General features: G+C 45.2%; 6 protein-coding genes across 6 annotated transcripts; 3 read left to right on the top strand and 3 right to left on the bottom strand.

The window, feature by feature from the left end:
• Positions 1-221: 221 nt before the first annotated feature.
• FOIG_16567 (uncharacterized protein) lies at positions 222-1062 on the top strand (the record flags this gene model as incomplete). Its single annotated transcript, XM_031218029.1, has 1 exon — positions 222-1062. The coding sequence occupies one exon, from the start codon at positions 222-224 to the stop codon at positions 651-653; it is 432 nt and encodes a 143-aa protein (XP_031052256.1). The 3' UTR covers positions 654-1062.
• Positions 1063-5532: 4470 nt separating this feature from the next.
• FOIG_16566 (uncharacterized protein) lies at positions 5533-7242 on the bottom strand (the record flags this gene model as incomplete). The annotated part of the gene is made up of 1 exon (XM_031218028.1): positions 5533-7242. One exon carries the CDS (start codon positions 7240-7242, stop codon positions 5533-5535), a length of 1710 nt encoding a protein of 569 aa, XP_031052255.1.
• Positions 7243-8858: 1616 nt separating this feature from the next.
• FOIG_16565 (uncharacterized protein) lies at positions 8859-10359 on the bottom strand (the record flags this gene model as incomplete). The annotated part of the gene is made up of 2 exons (XM_031218027.1): positions 8859-8916; positions 8969-10359. 2 exons carry the CDS (start codon positions 10357-10359, stop codon positions 8859-8861), a joined length of 1449 nt encoding a protein of 482 aa, XP_031052254.1.
• Positions 10360-12013: 1654 nt separating this feature from the next.
• On the top strand, positions 12014-13339 carry FOIG_16564 (uncharacterized protein; the record flags this gene model as incomplete). Its single annotated transcript, XM_031218026.1, has 3 exons — positions 12014-12064; positions 12287-13132; positions 13225-13339. The coding sequence occupies 2 exons, from the start codon at positions 12014-12016 to the stop codon at positions 12776-12778; spliced, it is 543 nt and encodes a 180-aa protein (XP_031052253.1). The 3' UTR covers positions 12779-13132; positions 13225-13339.
• Positions 13340-13363: 24 nt separating this feature from the next.
• On the bottom strand, positions 13364-13537 carry FOIG_16563 (uncharacterized protein; the record flags this gene model as incomplete). The annotated part of the gene is made up of 1 exon (XM_031218025.1): positions 13364-13537. The coding sequence occupies one exon, from the start codon at positions 13535-13537 to the stop codon at positions 13364-13366; it is 174 nt and encodes a 57-aa protein (XP_031052252.1).
• A 577-nt stretch (positions 13538-14114) lies between these two features.
• On the top strand, positions 14115-14426 carry FOIG_16562 (uncharacterized protein; the record flags this gene model as incomplete). Its single annotated transcript, XM_031218024.1, has 1 exon — positions 14115-14426. One exon carries the CDS (start codon positions 14115-14117, stop codon positions 14424-14426), a length of 312 nt encoding a protein of 103 aa, XP_031052251.1.
• Positions 14427-14613: the final 187 nt, after the last annotated feature.

The raw sequence follows: 14613 nt of genomic DNA, 5'->3' as shown, positions 1-14613 counted from the left end.
AAAGCAGAACGAGTCTTGCATTGGCGGTCGATCCCAACATACGATAGTTTCTAAAGTCCTTTTTGCGATAGCTATCGGGTGTATCGAGCATAGATCTAGAAGTGCTTTGACGCTTTTATAGAATTGATTGCCCTGATGTTGAAATGTCACAGGAACTAGATAATCCTACAAGTTAATTCGATTTTTTGCGAATTTTCCTCGGCTACTTCATGATAAGCAGGATGCTTGATTCATTTCATTGCTTCAGAAACCTCCCGGTAGAGCTACAAATAGAGATTTGGAGCTCCGCCGCTCGTCCTGCAAAGGCAGGTGTACAAATCTTCAGCTTGAGCAGCGGTCATAGAAGTCAACCGCATGAAGACGGCGCTCCGGAAGTTCCTTGGGCCGATTCCTACTACCTCACCGCTCCCAAGTGGGCTTTTGGCCCCCAGTCCAGTCGATTCAATGGCTTTGACGAAATCACCGCCTCATGGACTAAAAACAACTTTTCGACGTACCTGATCGACTCGGGTCTCTGGAGTGCCTGTAGGCAGTCACATCGTGTCATGAGAGATATACTCGGCCCCACCAAGCCCATAGTCATCCGGACGAAGGTGAGATGTGGCCGTTCGAATGTCGAGGTCGACGCACCAGAGAGCGACTCTTCCCAGTAGCGCAGTATTATCGTGTCTCCAAGCCAGGACCTCTTTATTCTCCAACCAGATGATCCTGACATGTTCAGTCGGTTTTTGTTTGAAGATGTCATTCCGAACAACACAGCCCAGGGCTTGCTACAGATACCGCACGTAGGCTGGCAATACCCCCCATCATGGGCTTCGAGCCTTCACGAATCCTCCCGGATCAGAAGCCTTGTCTCCTTATGCTGTTACATTGTATATGGTGCAAGATTTGGGGGTCTGGAAACGCTATGGCTCATCAACTACCGCATTAAGCGAAAGCATCGGGTATCATTGAAAGAAGAATTTGACGGGCCGAAGCCCAAAGTCTTCGAAACAGACGAGTTTCGGCTCGTAGAGGTGGAAATCGACGATAACATCCGTTCACCAGAACAACTGCCGTGGGACGAGGTAGTGGAAAGGGGTGATTTTTACACTCTGGACGATTTTCTTGCCTTTGTGAGACTGCTCCGGCAGTTAGTGACCCGTACACTTCTGTCTACTCCAGCTCTACAGACCGCCAAACGCACCGTTAGCATCAAAGTTCTAGCGTATGAACATTTCAATGATTGATTGGCACAGTACGGAAGATGGTTTCCTGAACTTCGTGGACGATCAGGCTTTTCCCACCTTGACATTTTCAAATAAAGACAATTGTATTCGACATATTAACTAGATAAACCAAGGCCGCCCCTCAACAACACAATGTTTTTATTTAGCATGTAAGGGGGGATAATAATACCAAATAATCAGATAGTTCTCTTATGTATTACATTATAATTCTATGTATTCCCGACAAAGCAATTGACTTTGCTTGATAACACAATCAATATCTGATGCCCGATCATTTCTTTCAGTGATAAAAGTGGAAGACTAAACTCTCTCGCCTCCTCAGATCCATCAGCTCTGAAATTCCCAAACAAAATGACTGTTACCTCAGCCGCAAGAGGGATCACCTTACTACTAGTCAATGAAACTCATATCTGTCATTTTGCGCACCAGAACGCAAGATGTCTTTGCCTCCATGATACAATAGCCATGTACATAGCCACTGTCACAGCGAATGCACTGACATAACTCATGCGGGCTTATTCTTGCTCTATTGACCGTCCTGGTTCGTATGATCACGCCTTTCTAACATCTTGGTCCTTGCATATGCAGGCCGAAATCGGCCTCACACAATGTTTGTTTCTGATCATTTCACAAATTTGTCCCCTTTGTGAACTTGACAGTGCGTGTCCACTCTGTTTCCATCTATCTTTTGCCGGTTGTCATTTAAAGCTGGCCCTCAAGTTAAGGTGATTTAGATTCACATATTCGGTCACTGTTCCGTGGTACTGCAATGCAGTGAAGCAACATCAGTAGTTGGGTCGAGGAGTTACACTGTGGCGCAAAATCGGAATGAACGGTGGAAACATATAAGGACAACGTGACCCAGTCGATCTTGTACTTGTCGTCAGGGGAGTTTTGGGACCAGTTACCAAGGAAAGAAGCAAAGCGATAAAAAATCATGAGTAGATACGGAAACCCATGGTGTCTCATGGAATGGGTGTCTAACCCTTATGCTCAACGCGAAAGATGGCGGCTAAGAGCAAGTTTACATGAATGCAAAGATCAGGGTAGTTACGAGGACTATTTTGAAATAGTGAAAACAGCGTGGAGAACCTCTGACATGAACATATTGATCTGGGCTCTGATTGATTCACCCGAAGCATATCGACAACGCATATTCCAAGAAATCAAAGAAGATTCCCCAGCAACTTATGCTGAACTGGTCGCATCAATTTCGTCACTGCAGAAAGAAAATAAGTCTGCTCAAGGCATGGCTTTTCAGTGCGTTTCAGTCCCTGAATACCTATGCACATTGCCTGTATCGGCTCAACGATGCTCTTTTTGTAGAGGGAACTTTCCCGAAGGCGCTGACATCATGTGGAAACCTTGCAAAAAGCACGCCTGGTGTTTAAAATGTTTTGAGAGTTGTTCTTCCCGAAGCTTGAAGCCAGTGTATATTAGCTGCGCTTGTATTGCGCCTGAGGCACTGAAGTATGATTGAAAGAATTTAGAAAGCTATGGAAAACGATGGAGAGATCTTTGTGATATTGCGCTGCCCCATGCTTGCGAATTGCTGAACAGCCTTTAGTTATTATCTAGTCCGTATCCTTTAATTGTTACCCATACGTTGAAAGGCTTGCTCAGGTGCTTTGTCTTGCTTGCTGTTGCTTGTGATTTACATCATTATATGTGCGTCCGCCAAGCTCATTGTCAGACGAAGGGAAGGAACTCTTCCTTAATCAGATATTAGTGAGAATCTGGACAGAGATAAAGTGGTAAAGACTCTCAAGCCAGGGCTAGTAAGGGAAATGTAATATTAGAGCTTAGACTTGCAACACTTTTGCTATAGAATCTACCGTAGGAGGGTTATATGATATCTCAAATACTTCTAAGCACCTGATGATATAATAAAGAACAAAATTAATTCTCCCCTTACTATATAGTATTATACCAACAACTCCCAGAGTAAGTTTTGAGTCGCATTGTTGCGTGAAATCCTTTGGGGCAAGAACGAACCGAAAAGCATGAATACACAGCGTTGTAGTCTTACCCACACAGGGTTCATACAAAGACAATATAAGCAATTACGAATACCGCCAGCCGAACTGGAACAACTCTATTCTACGTTTCATATTGCGATGTCATTGTGCAATAGAACACGGAGGCACAGCTCGAGGCAGGGATCCCACAGGATATAAGCATTCCGTCTAAGTGATTGAGGGATATGAATCCGGATAAAAATAGAATGACATACTGAAACTATCTCTTAATACCTTCCTCAGCGCACCTCACCGTTTGACAAAGTAGTACAATACGCAATCCTTCGTATATGTCCCACCCGCTTTCGGGCATTTATAGTTGATACTCTCAAGCACCCAACGGCACGCAACCATGTTTTCCGCCCCAATGGAAAGATTTGGACATGAGGGCAATACCTGCATTCCAATTAGGGTGTCGCCGTAGGGCAATGGTTGGATGGGATGAGCTGCGTCAAAAGTCGCATTCTGGAGTCGATCACAGAACGACCTGGCAAACTCAATCCTTGATGTTGGACTTGAGACAAAGCTAGATACCGTCGTTTGGGTCTCGTTCCAGCATAAAATAGAACTAGCTGTCCCTGTGGCCGCATGTGGCTTTGTTCGTGTCTCAATAGTGCTAGATATCTCTGTTGATTTAGGACCATCCGTGGTCGTATCAGGCGCTGCTCTCGGTATCAGACCACCACCAAAAGCTTCCGTGTGCATCGATAATTGATTCAATCTAGAAATAGACGTGTTATGATTATCCCTTGCAGTTATTGAACTGGGCTGATTCAAGGCTGCAAGCGTTTTTGACGTAGCACCATGAAGCTCCAACGTTTTCGGGCAATTGTCAGACCACGAGGCTGGTGGAATGAGTGCCATATTTGCATGGTAAGGGATCTTGTATCGCTTTCCAGGAACAGCCGCCATACCGACATCAACACCAGGATTAAGGTTTGAAATATCTTCATAGTCCAGCTTAGGCAGAGCTTGCCCCAACGTCTCGCTTAGTTTAGCCCTGTCCTGCGAGATCCATATGGCATAGTTGGAAGTGCAGGTGCCTCTTGCCAGCGAAACATACCAGAGCCATAGAACTGCCTACATATTTTAGGTTAGATGGTTTGAGGGATCTAGGATCTTGCGGGTCTCATCAGATCCTATATAACTTGGGGCCAAGCCTATTCGGGCCTGTTGCGTCAAATTTAGTTGAGTAATTTGAAAGCGCAGCGAAGACGAAATTAGCAGCTCTTCCATTGATCACACTGAGTCTTAGCGACTACAAATACAGACAAGCACAAGAGAGGTCACTATTGGCAGTATGATATTATACTTATTTCAGCTAACATACAACGAATGTAAGACGTACAATTCCACCCGAAGCCGGTCAACCGAGCCAAGCGTGTTCTGGACGTATCGTGTTTATTAAAGGATTTTCTTTTTTTTTTTAAAAAAAAAAAAAAAAAAAAGCCGAAAAAAAGAAGAAGAAAAAGAAGAAAAAGAAGAAGAAAAGAGGACGCGGGCCGGGGCTCTATTCAAATTTGTGATAATCGCCATATTTTTCTTTATGCTTGCGACTTATCATGCCACGCGGCCTCTCATGATTGGCTTTTTCAAGGTCAACATATGTTGTCCAGGACATCGCATCTGGACTAAATCCGGACTCCAACACAATATGACGATCTAGACTTTTAGTACATACTATACTATCTAAAAAAGCCGAAGTTAGTGACAATACAGCAGCAGCTATAGAAATTAGCGACCGCATAATTATGGATCGTTCCGGTACTTTCTAAATTCGGTAAGACGTTGACTCCGAAAGCTTGAACTCATTCTATCATCACAATCAACGCTGCTTAATGAGGTCGCAATGCTACCAGAACCGACCAGTCATCTCTAAACTACATACCAGCAGACAGGTTCTGGGACTTTCTGGCCGTGAAGTGAGTAGCTTCGAAATGCCTTAGCGCGCGCACGGAAAATGCAGATATCGATTGATCCACTATTTCTAACTCAATTCTGAGAAGGTCTACTAATATGCATATTGGCGCCAAGATTAGATCACCGTATAGAATCTACATCGTCTGAAGTGAACATGACACAAAGAACGTAGCCCCAACGTCACTAATCTTCCGCTCACAGGCCTGTTACGTAACTCATGATAGCTGGTGACTCATGCGCACTGGGTCAATGAACTCAAATGGAAGAAACCCTATGCATAGACTGTTCGATGCTATTTGATCCAAACTTCTTGAGCTGCCTCGACTTGTTGGGAAGGTTACTCTAGAACCTATTGGATTCTCTGCCTAGTTGAGCCCTGAACAAACATAGAATCGAAATTGATCGTCAGTTATGTCGAACTCAGCCTGAAAGTTATATTTATCAATGTTGAAGGAAGCAACAGGCGTGGGTCCTACTAATATGGCCTCGCACAGTCCACGTGCATCTTGAAGCCATATACGCAACATGTCGGTTTCGTTTTGCAACCGATTTTCAAGTTCTTTAATCAGTGGACCCTGGGCGTCCTCTGACAACCGATAACCGCTAAAGTCATTTACAAATGCACAGAGTGGTACCAAGGGCCCCAAGCCGTGTTTCATACCAATATCACTTACCTTTTTCCAGAAGTTACAACTCCATAAATCTCTCTTCATGCGTTTCTCAGCATCCTCCCCCATCGCTGATTTCATTTCTATTATTCGCTCGTTATCTTCCGCCATCCAGTGGAAAAGGACAGCGTGGTAGCGACGATGAAGATTCCCACTGGTCCTTGAATACCTTAGAAGTGCCCTGAGAACAATCGGATCATCTGCAAAGGACACTAGGGCAGATCGTTTGAAGTGTATGGCATGTGAGAGATTATCTAAAATAACTTTACGATCATCCAAAGTTCGCTGTACGCCGCCTTCTGCTCTCTCGCTTGTGGCCCTTGGTTGCGACCTTCTCTTGCGCAACGTGTTGGCCGGATGCTGTGGCTGTAAACTGGAAAGTCCTGGGGGGCGGTCAGGGTCCGTGGAAGGCCCCAGCTCTGGGTTTCTGCTCATAGCGTTGGCTTCTTCCGCTTGACATATCATGGAAGATGCCGAGGAAATGGCTCGAGTTGCACTTATTGTCGCAGCCATCGCATCTTCGAAGAAGGACGATTCTTGTTGTCCATCACTTAACGCATGTCCGTGGCTTATCTGGTCGGCGGTTGAGGATAAGTATCCTGTATCTAACACTTGCTCTAAATTGATATGATGTAGGTCTGTAGAGGTCGGCTGAACCTTTTGACAAAGAAGTTCGATAAATATACAAGAACGGAAAGACTGGTTGAGCTCATCTGCGACCCTTTGGCTTAGATGAGGTTTGCGCTGTAATATAAGCTTGATGCCCATAAGCATGAACACGCCTGAATCTGCCAGGTTATTATTTTGAGGCCCCCGCCACCCTTCTACGACGGGTCGCGCACCAGCAATGGGAGGTACAAGGGTAGCACTATTGGGAGTACTGTCATACCAGTGGACGCAGTCTGAGTACGCAACAGCAAACGCCCAGTTGTTTTCATGACAGAACGGAATGATGATGGGATGGTCAATCCCTTCCGTCTCTTGAATACAGTTTTGATCGTGCCGAAGCATCCGAGCTGGAGCTATCTCTACATGGTGGCTTGTGGACCTTAGTAGTTGTAGGTAATCCTCCACAATCCCGAAATCAAGGTGGCCACCGCGTAGCAGATACCACATCGACTGGGTGATCCTGCTGTCTTCCGGGGGGCGCTTCAATTGCGACAACTTGTTTACACGTTGAGTCCAGGTTTCATCCACCGGACCGACCAAGTCTCGTAAAGACTCGTCGACATCTTCCTGAGTAGCCAGTTGGTGAGGCGGAAATGATGTTAAATCAGTAGAAAGAAGTCTGGAAGTACAATTTTCAAATCGTCTATGGGCTACGCGCGTGGCTGCCGACATCAGTGCCAGCGACGTTTTGGTGTGTGGCCGTAACGCGAGATGCTGAAAGTGTTCGTAATCATCCATTGGCTCTATGAAACTGGTATCGAGAGCGTTCCCCAACGTGAGTGCGAGGAAGACTTACCAACTGGGTACTCATTGTGCCACTTTATATGGCACTGAAAGTGGTTTTTGGACTCATCACTTCCCTCAAGTTGGAAACTGGCCGCGAGTAACCTGTATACTGCAGAGTAAAGTCCGATTCAGCCGACTTTGGGCACCACGAATGGGCTATGAAACCAGGTAAGAAAAGCATGTCCGTCGTAGTTTTGCTGTTCATTCTGGCCACTAGACTATGACAGGTGAGATGCGAGAAATAAGACGTCGTTTTGCAATCGCACCTTGGCAATGTTTAGGCTACGTACAGTACGTACATTTGGTTGCAATGTTCAACGAATCTAATGATTTGTCGAACTTGCCTCACGTGATTTCGTTGTTCTGGAAGATGAATCTCTACTGTGTTCTATTTACAAAATCTCATGCCCGAGACACAGTAAATGAAAGTCTCTCCAAAGTATCAGAGTGCAGAATGCAAAATGAAGTTCTCGACAGGAGAGAAAGCCCATTGTTGGCTTGTTGTTCATAATTCCAACGCTGCAGAGGAGCGCATGAATCATGATGATGAAGTTGAGATTGGCTGGGGCTTGTTGTATTGAACCTCGAGACCTTAATACAGTCGACTGATTATGTCGATTTTGCCAAGATCTGCGATACATGAGCAAATTTGATCATGAGACCGTTCTAACGATAGGATGACGGATATGATCGCCTGGCTGAATCTCTCCTACAGTTGTCTTTCCTCACTTGTCAAGCCAGTTTTAATTGGCTTCACCTTGTCAGTTCTGTGCTCTATATTTGCAGAGAGGTAGTCATCACAAGGCCGACAATGAGATCGGTGACATACCAATAGAGTATCGATCAACAGGGTATACACATTCTATGGTATCACGGAATGGTATAGTCCACCGTAGTAGCTTGCTAGACTTTTCTACGACGGCAAATGCTATGTCGAGCACGCTCAATGAAGTCAAAGTGTGCCTCATGATAGGCGAGTTGTGGTCCATGCTTATGCAGTGATTCCTCTGTCAATTGACACGGACGGCTTCGAAAACAGATTCTTGTACGGCTCTGTTATGGGGAGAGAAAAGGAGGATGGAAAATAGAAGAAAAGAAAATGAACGTCAGATTCTAAAGCTATTCTTGCTGATATTACTATTACAAAAATGAAACTGAAAGGTTATAGTATTCTATTGAGAAGAAATATAGCTACAGATATAAACAAGAATGCAAAAAAAGTATTGCAAGCTAGAAACAGAGCAAAAGGTAAAGATTATATAAATACAAGGCAATTCAGGCGCCATGGGATAAGCCTTAGTAGCATCTACAAATGAAAGGATAATATCGGTTTGATAATGAAAGGAGTGACGACGGAGAAGAAAAGGCTTCGTCCTTATGTTTGACCTGGCACTTGTCATGGTTGTTGGAATCGTACTACGGCGGCTAGCAAAACAACGCTTGATCCCGCAAGCTTCTTGATCCTCTGTCGCTGTTGTTGATTTTAAAAAACCGTCTGGCCATTATTTTCCATCAATGAGCCACTACCATAGAGCGAGGTGTGGTTCCCAGTGGTTGCTGAAACCGTCTCATTGTGCTGAGCCTGTGTTTGTTTCGAGGACGCGGTGAGCCATTTGGCTCCACCCGCTGGGAGGCGTCACGATGCGCCTTGGGCCGACTCGATGATTTATATCGTGACTGGGTGCTATGTCGGGAATCCGAATCAAAACCTTCGTCATCGTCGAGTAGAGGAGTCTCGACAGACTGATAGATCTTCGAACTCGGGCTCTCCTCAACCGTCATCGCCCTAAACTTGGCAACCTCACCATCCATGGGCGATGGCGACTTGGTGCGATCTCGAATCTCAAACGGCTCCCCAGGATTCATGGCCTGATAGTACCTTTTCTCATACAAAAAGGCCCACTTGAATAACCTGTAGTCCTCGAAGGCCTTGTGATTCACTCGAGTCCTCCATTCAGGGTCATCGCGCGTCTTATACCAATAACGGTATCCGTCTTCCTTGCGGTCCAGATACGTTTGCTTAGCGGACAGATCCCTTGCCTCATAATTATTGCGCCACCATTGACGGTTCACAAATGTGACTGTCTGATCAACCCATCGAATTCCGACCAATACGGTTTGCATCCATTTGAATTTGGACGGGTTTTCTGGATCCAGCTTGCATAGAAAGTCTTCGTAGTTCAATTCGCTCCCAAATGCTGCGACGCCCAGGACGTAAGCTACGTCACGCCATTTCTTATCCGCATGTAGAGCTTGATACTTCCCACCGGTTACTGGTAAGACTTCCGCGGCATTCTCGTTGAACTTGCCGTCTTTCAAGGTTTCAATTCGTAAGATGCTTCGGCCATCAATTCTATATTCATTTAGGTATCTCGGCCTTTTCCCTTCTTTCACAAGCCCAAGCGTCGTCATGTTCTCAGGGCAAGCTTGGCTGCCGACTAGATCCTTTTCGAGGTCAGGGTCGCCAACTCCATCATCTTCAGGAAAGGGAGAGGTTCTTGTTGTCGTTTGTGCCCGTGGAGAGAAGGGAGCGGTCTTCGCTTTTGCAGATGGATGAAAACTAAAGCTGTGATCTGTTTTCGCCTTTTTAGCATTGGGGTCTTCTACTACTGGACTGAAAGCCCTGGCATTGTTGGCTGAGTTGTCTTTATCCACTTTACGCTTGAAGAATCCAGATAAAAATGGGTTTTCGTTAGTTGATTGATTGCCATTGATCTGACCAACGTGATTTGTATCCTTTTGCCCAGGTCTGGACTCAGTGTTCTGAGTAGATTGATTTCCATTGTTTTGACCAGGTTGCTTTCCATCGTTCTGAGCAGTTTGATTTACATTGTTTTGGCCAGGTTGTTCTCCATTGTTCTGACCACCGTGATTTACATCCTGTTGTCCAGGTTGGTTTTCATTGTTCTGAGTAACTTGATTTGTATCTTGCTGGCTAGGTTGACTGCCATCTGTCTGGTTAGACAAGCCAGAGTTGTTTTCTTGTTCTTGTTCAGTACCATCATCGCTACCCATCGGGACGTCGTCTTGTGGCGGTTCTTGCTTTAGCTTATCTGGTGTGGAAGTCATGTTCAGGCTACAGCGTAGATGTCTTCTTGTCAGCCCTGAGAATATGTGGACAACTCGTACAACTTATATACATATAATAGTCATGCGTCAACTATACAGGAGGCCTATTTTGGCCAGAAAAAAGGTACAATATTGGCTGCTTTAATTAAATTATCTAAATTCTCTCTAAATAAGTCAATTAAGGCTTAAAATTACCCACCTATAGCTACTTATAACCTGCCTATAGGTAGGTCTAAATAGGTTGATTAGGTAGGTTAAAAAAGCGGCCTAAATTAGATGTTTAAATTAAGTACAATATTCTTTTAGGTATGAAAAAGAGGTAAAACATAACACTAAAATCGCTATTTCTAAGTAAAAGAATGAAAATAAAATTTTAATATATACAATAAAGTATGTCTTTTACTGTGTATTTCATATAAATTTATTTTAATTAATTAATTGCTATTTAGATAGTTATTAACGGTATAAAGTAATTTCTAAACACTTTTAAATTTTTTTTCAACTTTGTCCTATTAGGTTCGAGTTATAAGTATTTTAAATGTAGATTGTGCTTGAGGAGACTTTTACTTACGAAAACAAACCAGGCGGTATGGGTCTGATAATTATTGATCCTCTGGAGATCAAGAAACTGTTGATCTTCATGTTCTCAAATCTTTCCTCGCGCCTTGTTCATAGCATGACATCCTTCAAGTAACCTCGACACTCCACCATAGTTTCTAGCCCTGTTAACACTCACGATCTTGTTTTCCTTGAAGACAACCATGAGGGCAGGCTGCAGCGAAAAAGCATCAGACAAGACTCTACTTTTACTCATTAAACACCTTGGGGTTGTATTTCTCCGAAAACCTACGAATGCGTAGGCAGGAGTTGCCAAATATACCGCTGCGTACATCAGCCACCTGGCTGTGACGAATGTGGTTTCAAACAGGAAACTAGTCCGTACTAGGTTTATGTTTGCAGATGGCGTAGGGCGTTAATACTGAGCGGGTTGGTTGTCACGTCTCTTAATGATCAAGTAATGCGTGTTAGGCTTATTGATGTAAAGAAGTCTTATTGATAGCTGGTGAGCTAGATCTATGAAAGTGCTAACGAATGTGGTCTATATACTAGAGGTGATCTGAGAGGATCACTGAGGTAGTTGGATCACGGTGATCCTGGATCACGGAGGTTCCTGGAGCGTCGTGATCCTGTCTGTGAGGTGATCTAACTCTGATTGGTCCGTAACCGTTGAGGGGCTGATGCCTTGCATGAGTTTTTGTGGGGTACACGTGACGTAACCGCTAGGGTCGTAACACTGGCGGGCTCCAACATTTTACTCGTGCCCATAGAAATTGTCGCAAGACTGTTGTTGGCGCTAATTAGCGTAAGCCTGCAAGTGGCAATGCTCCGCAGCAAGAACCTGTTTGCCCCACATAACTGGTCCATACATTTCGAATTTTAGACGGGCACGAAGGCCAATGAGAGAGGTTGAGCTTTTGCTGCTAGTTCCTCACGTAAAGCATTAAATACGGTGGCTCGTCCACCTCCACGATCGTATGGCAATAAATGGTTCGCAATCGTATTCCCCTCAGCAATACCGGTCGTCGACGATCTGAACTTACACTTTCTACCTAAGCAACGCCAGTACTCACGCCCCTATTTTGTATCTATAACCATGGTCTGTGAAGAAACCCTTGAAGAAATTCTAGTCTGTGTTCCCACTTCGGTAAGTTAAACACGCAGTGGCTTGCAAAGTCGCTTGAAATAATTTGAACTACTCTACAACTGAATTAAGGACGTGCAGGCAAATGACAGCTCCTGTAAAAGGAGGAAGAAATCAGCTTCTATCGCCAGGTCTGTCTCTACCTGTGGAGGCGAAAGACATGGCAGATGTGTGCCGAGGCCAAGACGTGAAAATGTCATAAAAGACGACAAATATTCTCATCAGAAAATGAGAATAGAGCATGCTCAAGACAGGAAACCGTCAGCTCTGCGTCGGTCTTCGCGGCTATCTCAAAAAACCGAGAATCAAGAATGTCTCCCTGAGTGTGCGCTTGGCATCGTTTCAGGGGATATCTCTGGAAGGATCCAGTGTGATATCACCGACGACCGCGCAGGTGCAGCGGATGATGTGATTGTTTCCATTATGAGCTCACCTCATTATCCGCCAGACGATTACGAGGCTACGGTTGAAGTTCTAGCACTTGAACCCCAACAGAAGGACGACAAGCCCCAGATGAAAATCATTCCCCGCCTTGAAGAATCAGAAGGAGGTCGCCTAAAATGCGACCAGAGCTCGATGTCTCCGACATATCACAACGAACACACTCTGAAAGTCGCGAACACCAACACGGGAAACATACCTGCACAATCACACGACAGGCTCGATACAAGGCCAGAGTCGAATAAGACTGTAGCCATCTTGGATGATATTTCTTAGCATAAGCTTCCTAATGCATCCCCGTTAGTCAAGGAAAAGTCTCCCAAAGTGTCCAAGCCCAAGAACGAAATAAGAAAGAAAGATGCAATATCATCACCGACCACTACAAAAGCGACTTCACTACCAGGGATCAAGTCTTTTCAGCTAGACGCGTTCGTGGGTCAGAAAAGAAAACATGATATCCAGGGCCGTCCCTCCGGTATCGGCCTTAGAGAGCTCCACGAGCTGTCGCTTCAGCCCTGGTTTACTTACGGAGCAGCGAGATGGAAGAAGATGCAAGCGCAGATGCTGTCGGCCACAAAGGATGTTGCTCAATTAAATACAACTGCAGAGTATTATTATCCCTGAAGCCACGTAAGTGCCCACGGTCAAGCTCTTAAGCGCGGTGATACACTACTCGCTACCATGAACCCTGTTAATATTCACAATGATTGACTTAGCGATAGGGATCAAAAACCAAACCAAATCATGAATACGGATTCACAAAAGCCAGCTGAAGCAAGTTTAAGTTAATCTAGTCAGGTAGATACAATCAACTATCAATAGACTCCTAACTTCCCGTCTCTTGTTCGTTAGTCGTTCATTCTATATTTGAAACCAAGGAAACCATTCTGCCTTCTCCAGGTCCGCGGTCTCGTTCACTGGGGCCTTTCTGTCTAACCTTGTTGAAATCACTTCCGGAATATCGGCGTATAGCTGAAGTTTCCGCCTTAATAGATGGCCTGACCCGCAGCCGGAAGAAGATGGCTGGTTGTACATCGTTGACTATTTCAGCGGTTATTGGTCTTATAGCATACGTGATCAAGTCCAAATTGAGTTGAAAGTTAAGAGAGGATCCGCATCCGTCTGCCACCTTGTCATTTGGGGTTCTTGATGCCGGAGACCATTCCATCGGGTCCATCCCATTGTACATTTATTGACCGGGGTCCCGTAGAGATTTATCCGTGGTTCCAACGTAATATCCTCACCTCTCGACATGCGGTCAGCCTCGCCACTTTGGCCGACTTTCTTAGCCTACACTGTTTCTCTCTGGATATCAGATGTCTACGCTAGTCGTCTGACTTCTCGTAGCTTCGCGTTCATTACCCCCCACGCAGAGTACTCTAGCTCCGTAGGAGTCTTGGGCTGTAAGGTTGATACGAATCGTGTCGCTTACTGGCCTTTGGACGTCGGATGCGATGGAATATGCGTCAGAGTCTCAAATGAGGGGCGCTCCCTTCATCTTCTACATATTGATAAGTCTGGGGGTGCGTATGATATTTCGTACGATGCTTGGAACTTCCTAGGTTTCGGTGCATCAGCCATCGACGACCCCTAGGTCGGTGGAGGGATCCAAATGTCATACGAGATCGTCGACACATCGGAATGTCGACATTTGCTTCACCAAGGTAAACTGCCCCAGTCCGCCGCCAATAGCATGAATTATGTCTCGTCGTGCATCAGCCAGCCTACGAGCTGGGTCGCGCAGAATTATCAATTGTACAATATCAATGACCCCGTTTGCAAATATGGCGTCGACGAGAAATGTAACCTAGATCTGACTACAAGTAATCAGCCACGCTGTCCAAGCGTTCTGGGTAATTCTCTACAGATTGAATCGAGGGTTAAGAATGTCGCGTACGGTACCGGAGAAATCGTCCCGGTGTAGATGATCCTAGAGGCCGATGCATTGCTTTGACAGACTGACTGGGGTGCGTCATTGGAAGTTGCTGTAATTTGTTATGTCTCTTCTGTATGTGGAGGAATACTTATCTATGTATGTATGTATGTATGTATATTTTTCGTCCGGGGGCCGTGAGGCCCGTAAAGTCCCCTATTGGGGCACAGGACGTGCT

Source organism: Fusarium odoratissimum (genome assembly GCF_000260195.1).
Source record: "Fusarium odoratissimum NRRL 54006 unplaced genomic scaffold supercont1.93, whole genome shotgun sequence".
Classification (NCBI taxonomy): Eukaryota; Fungi; Ascomycota; class Sordariomycetes; order Hypocreales; family Nectriaceae; genus Fusarium; species Fusarium odoratissimum.
Note: the sequence above shows the minus strand (reverse complement) of the source record. Positions and strands in the feature narration are given on the sequence as shown.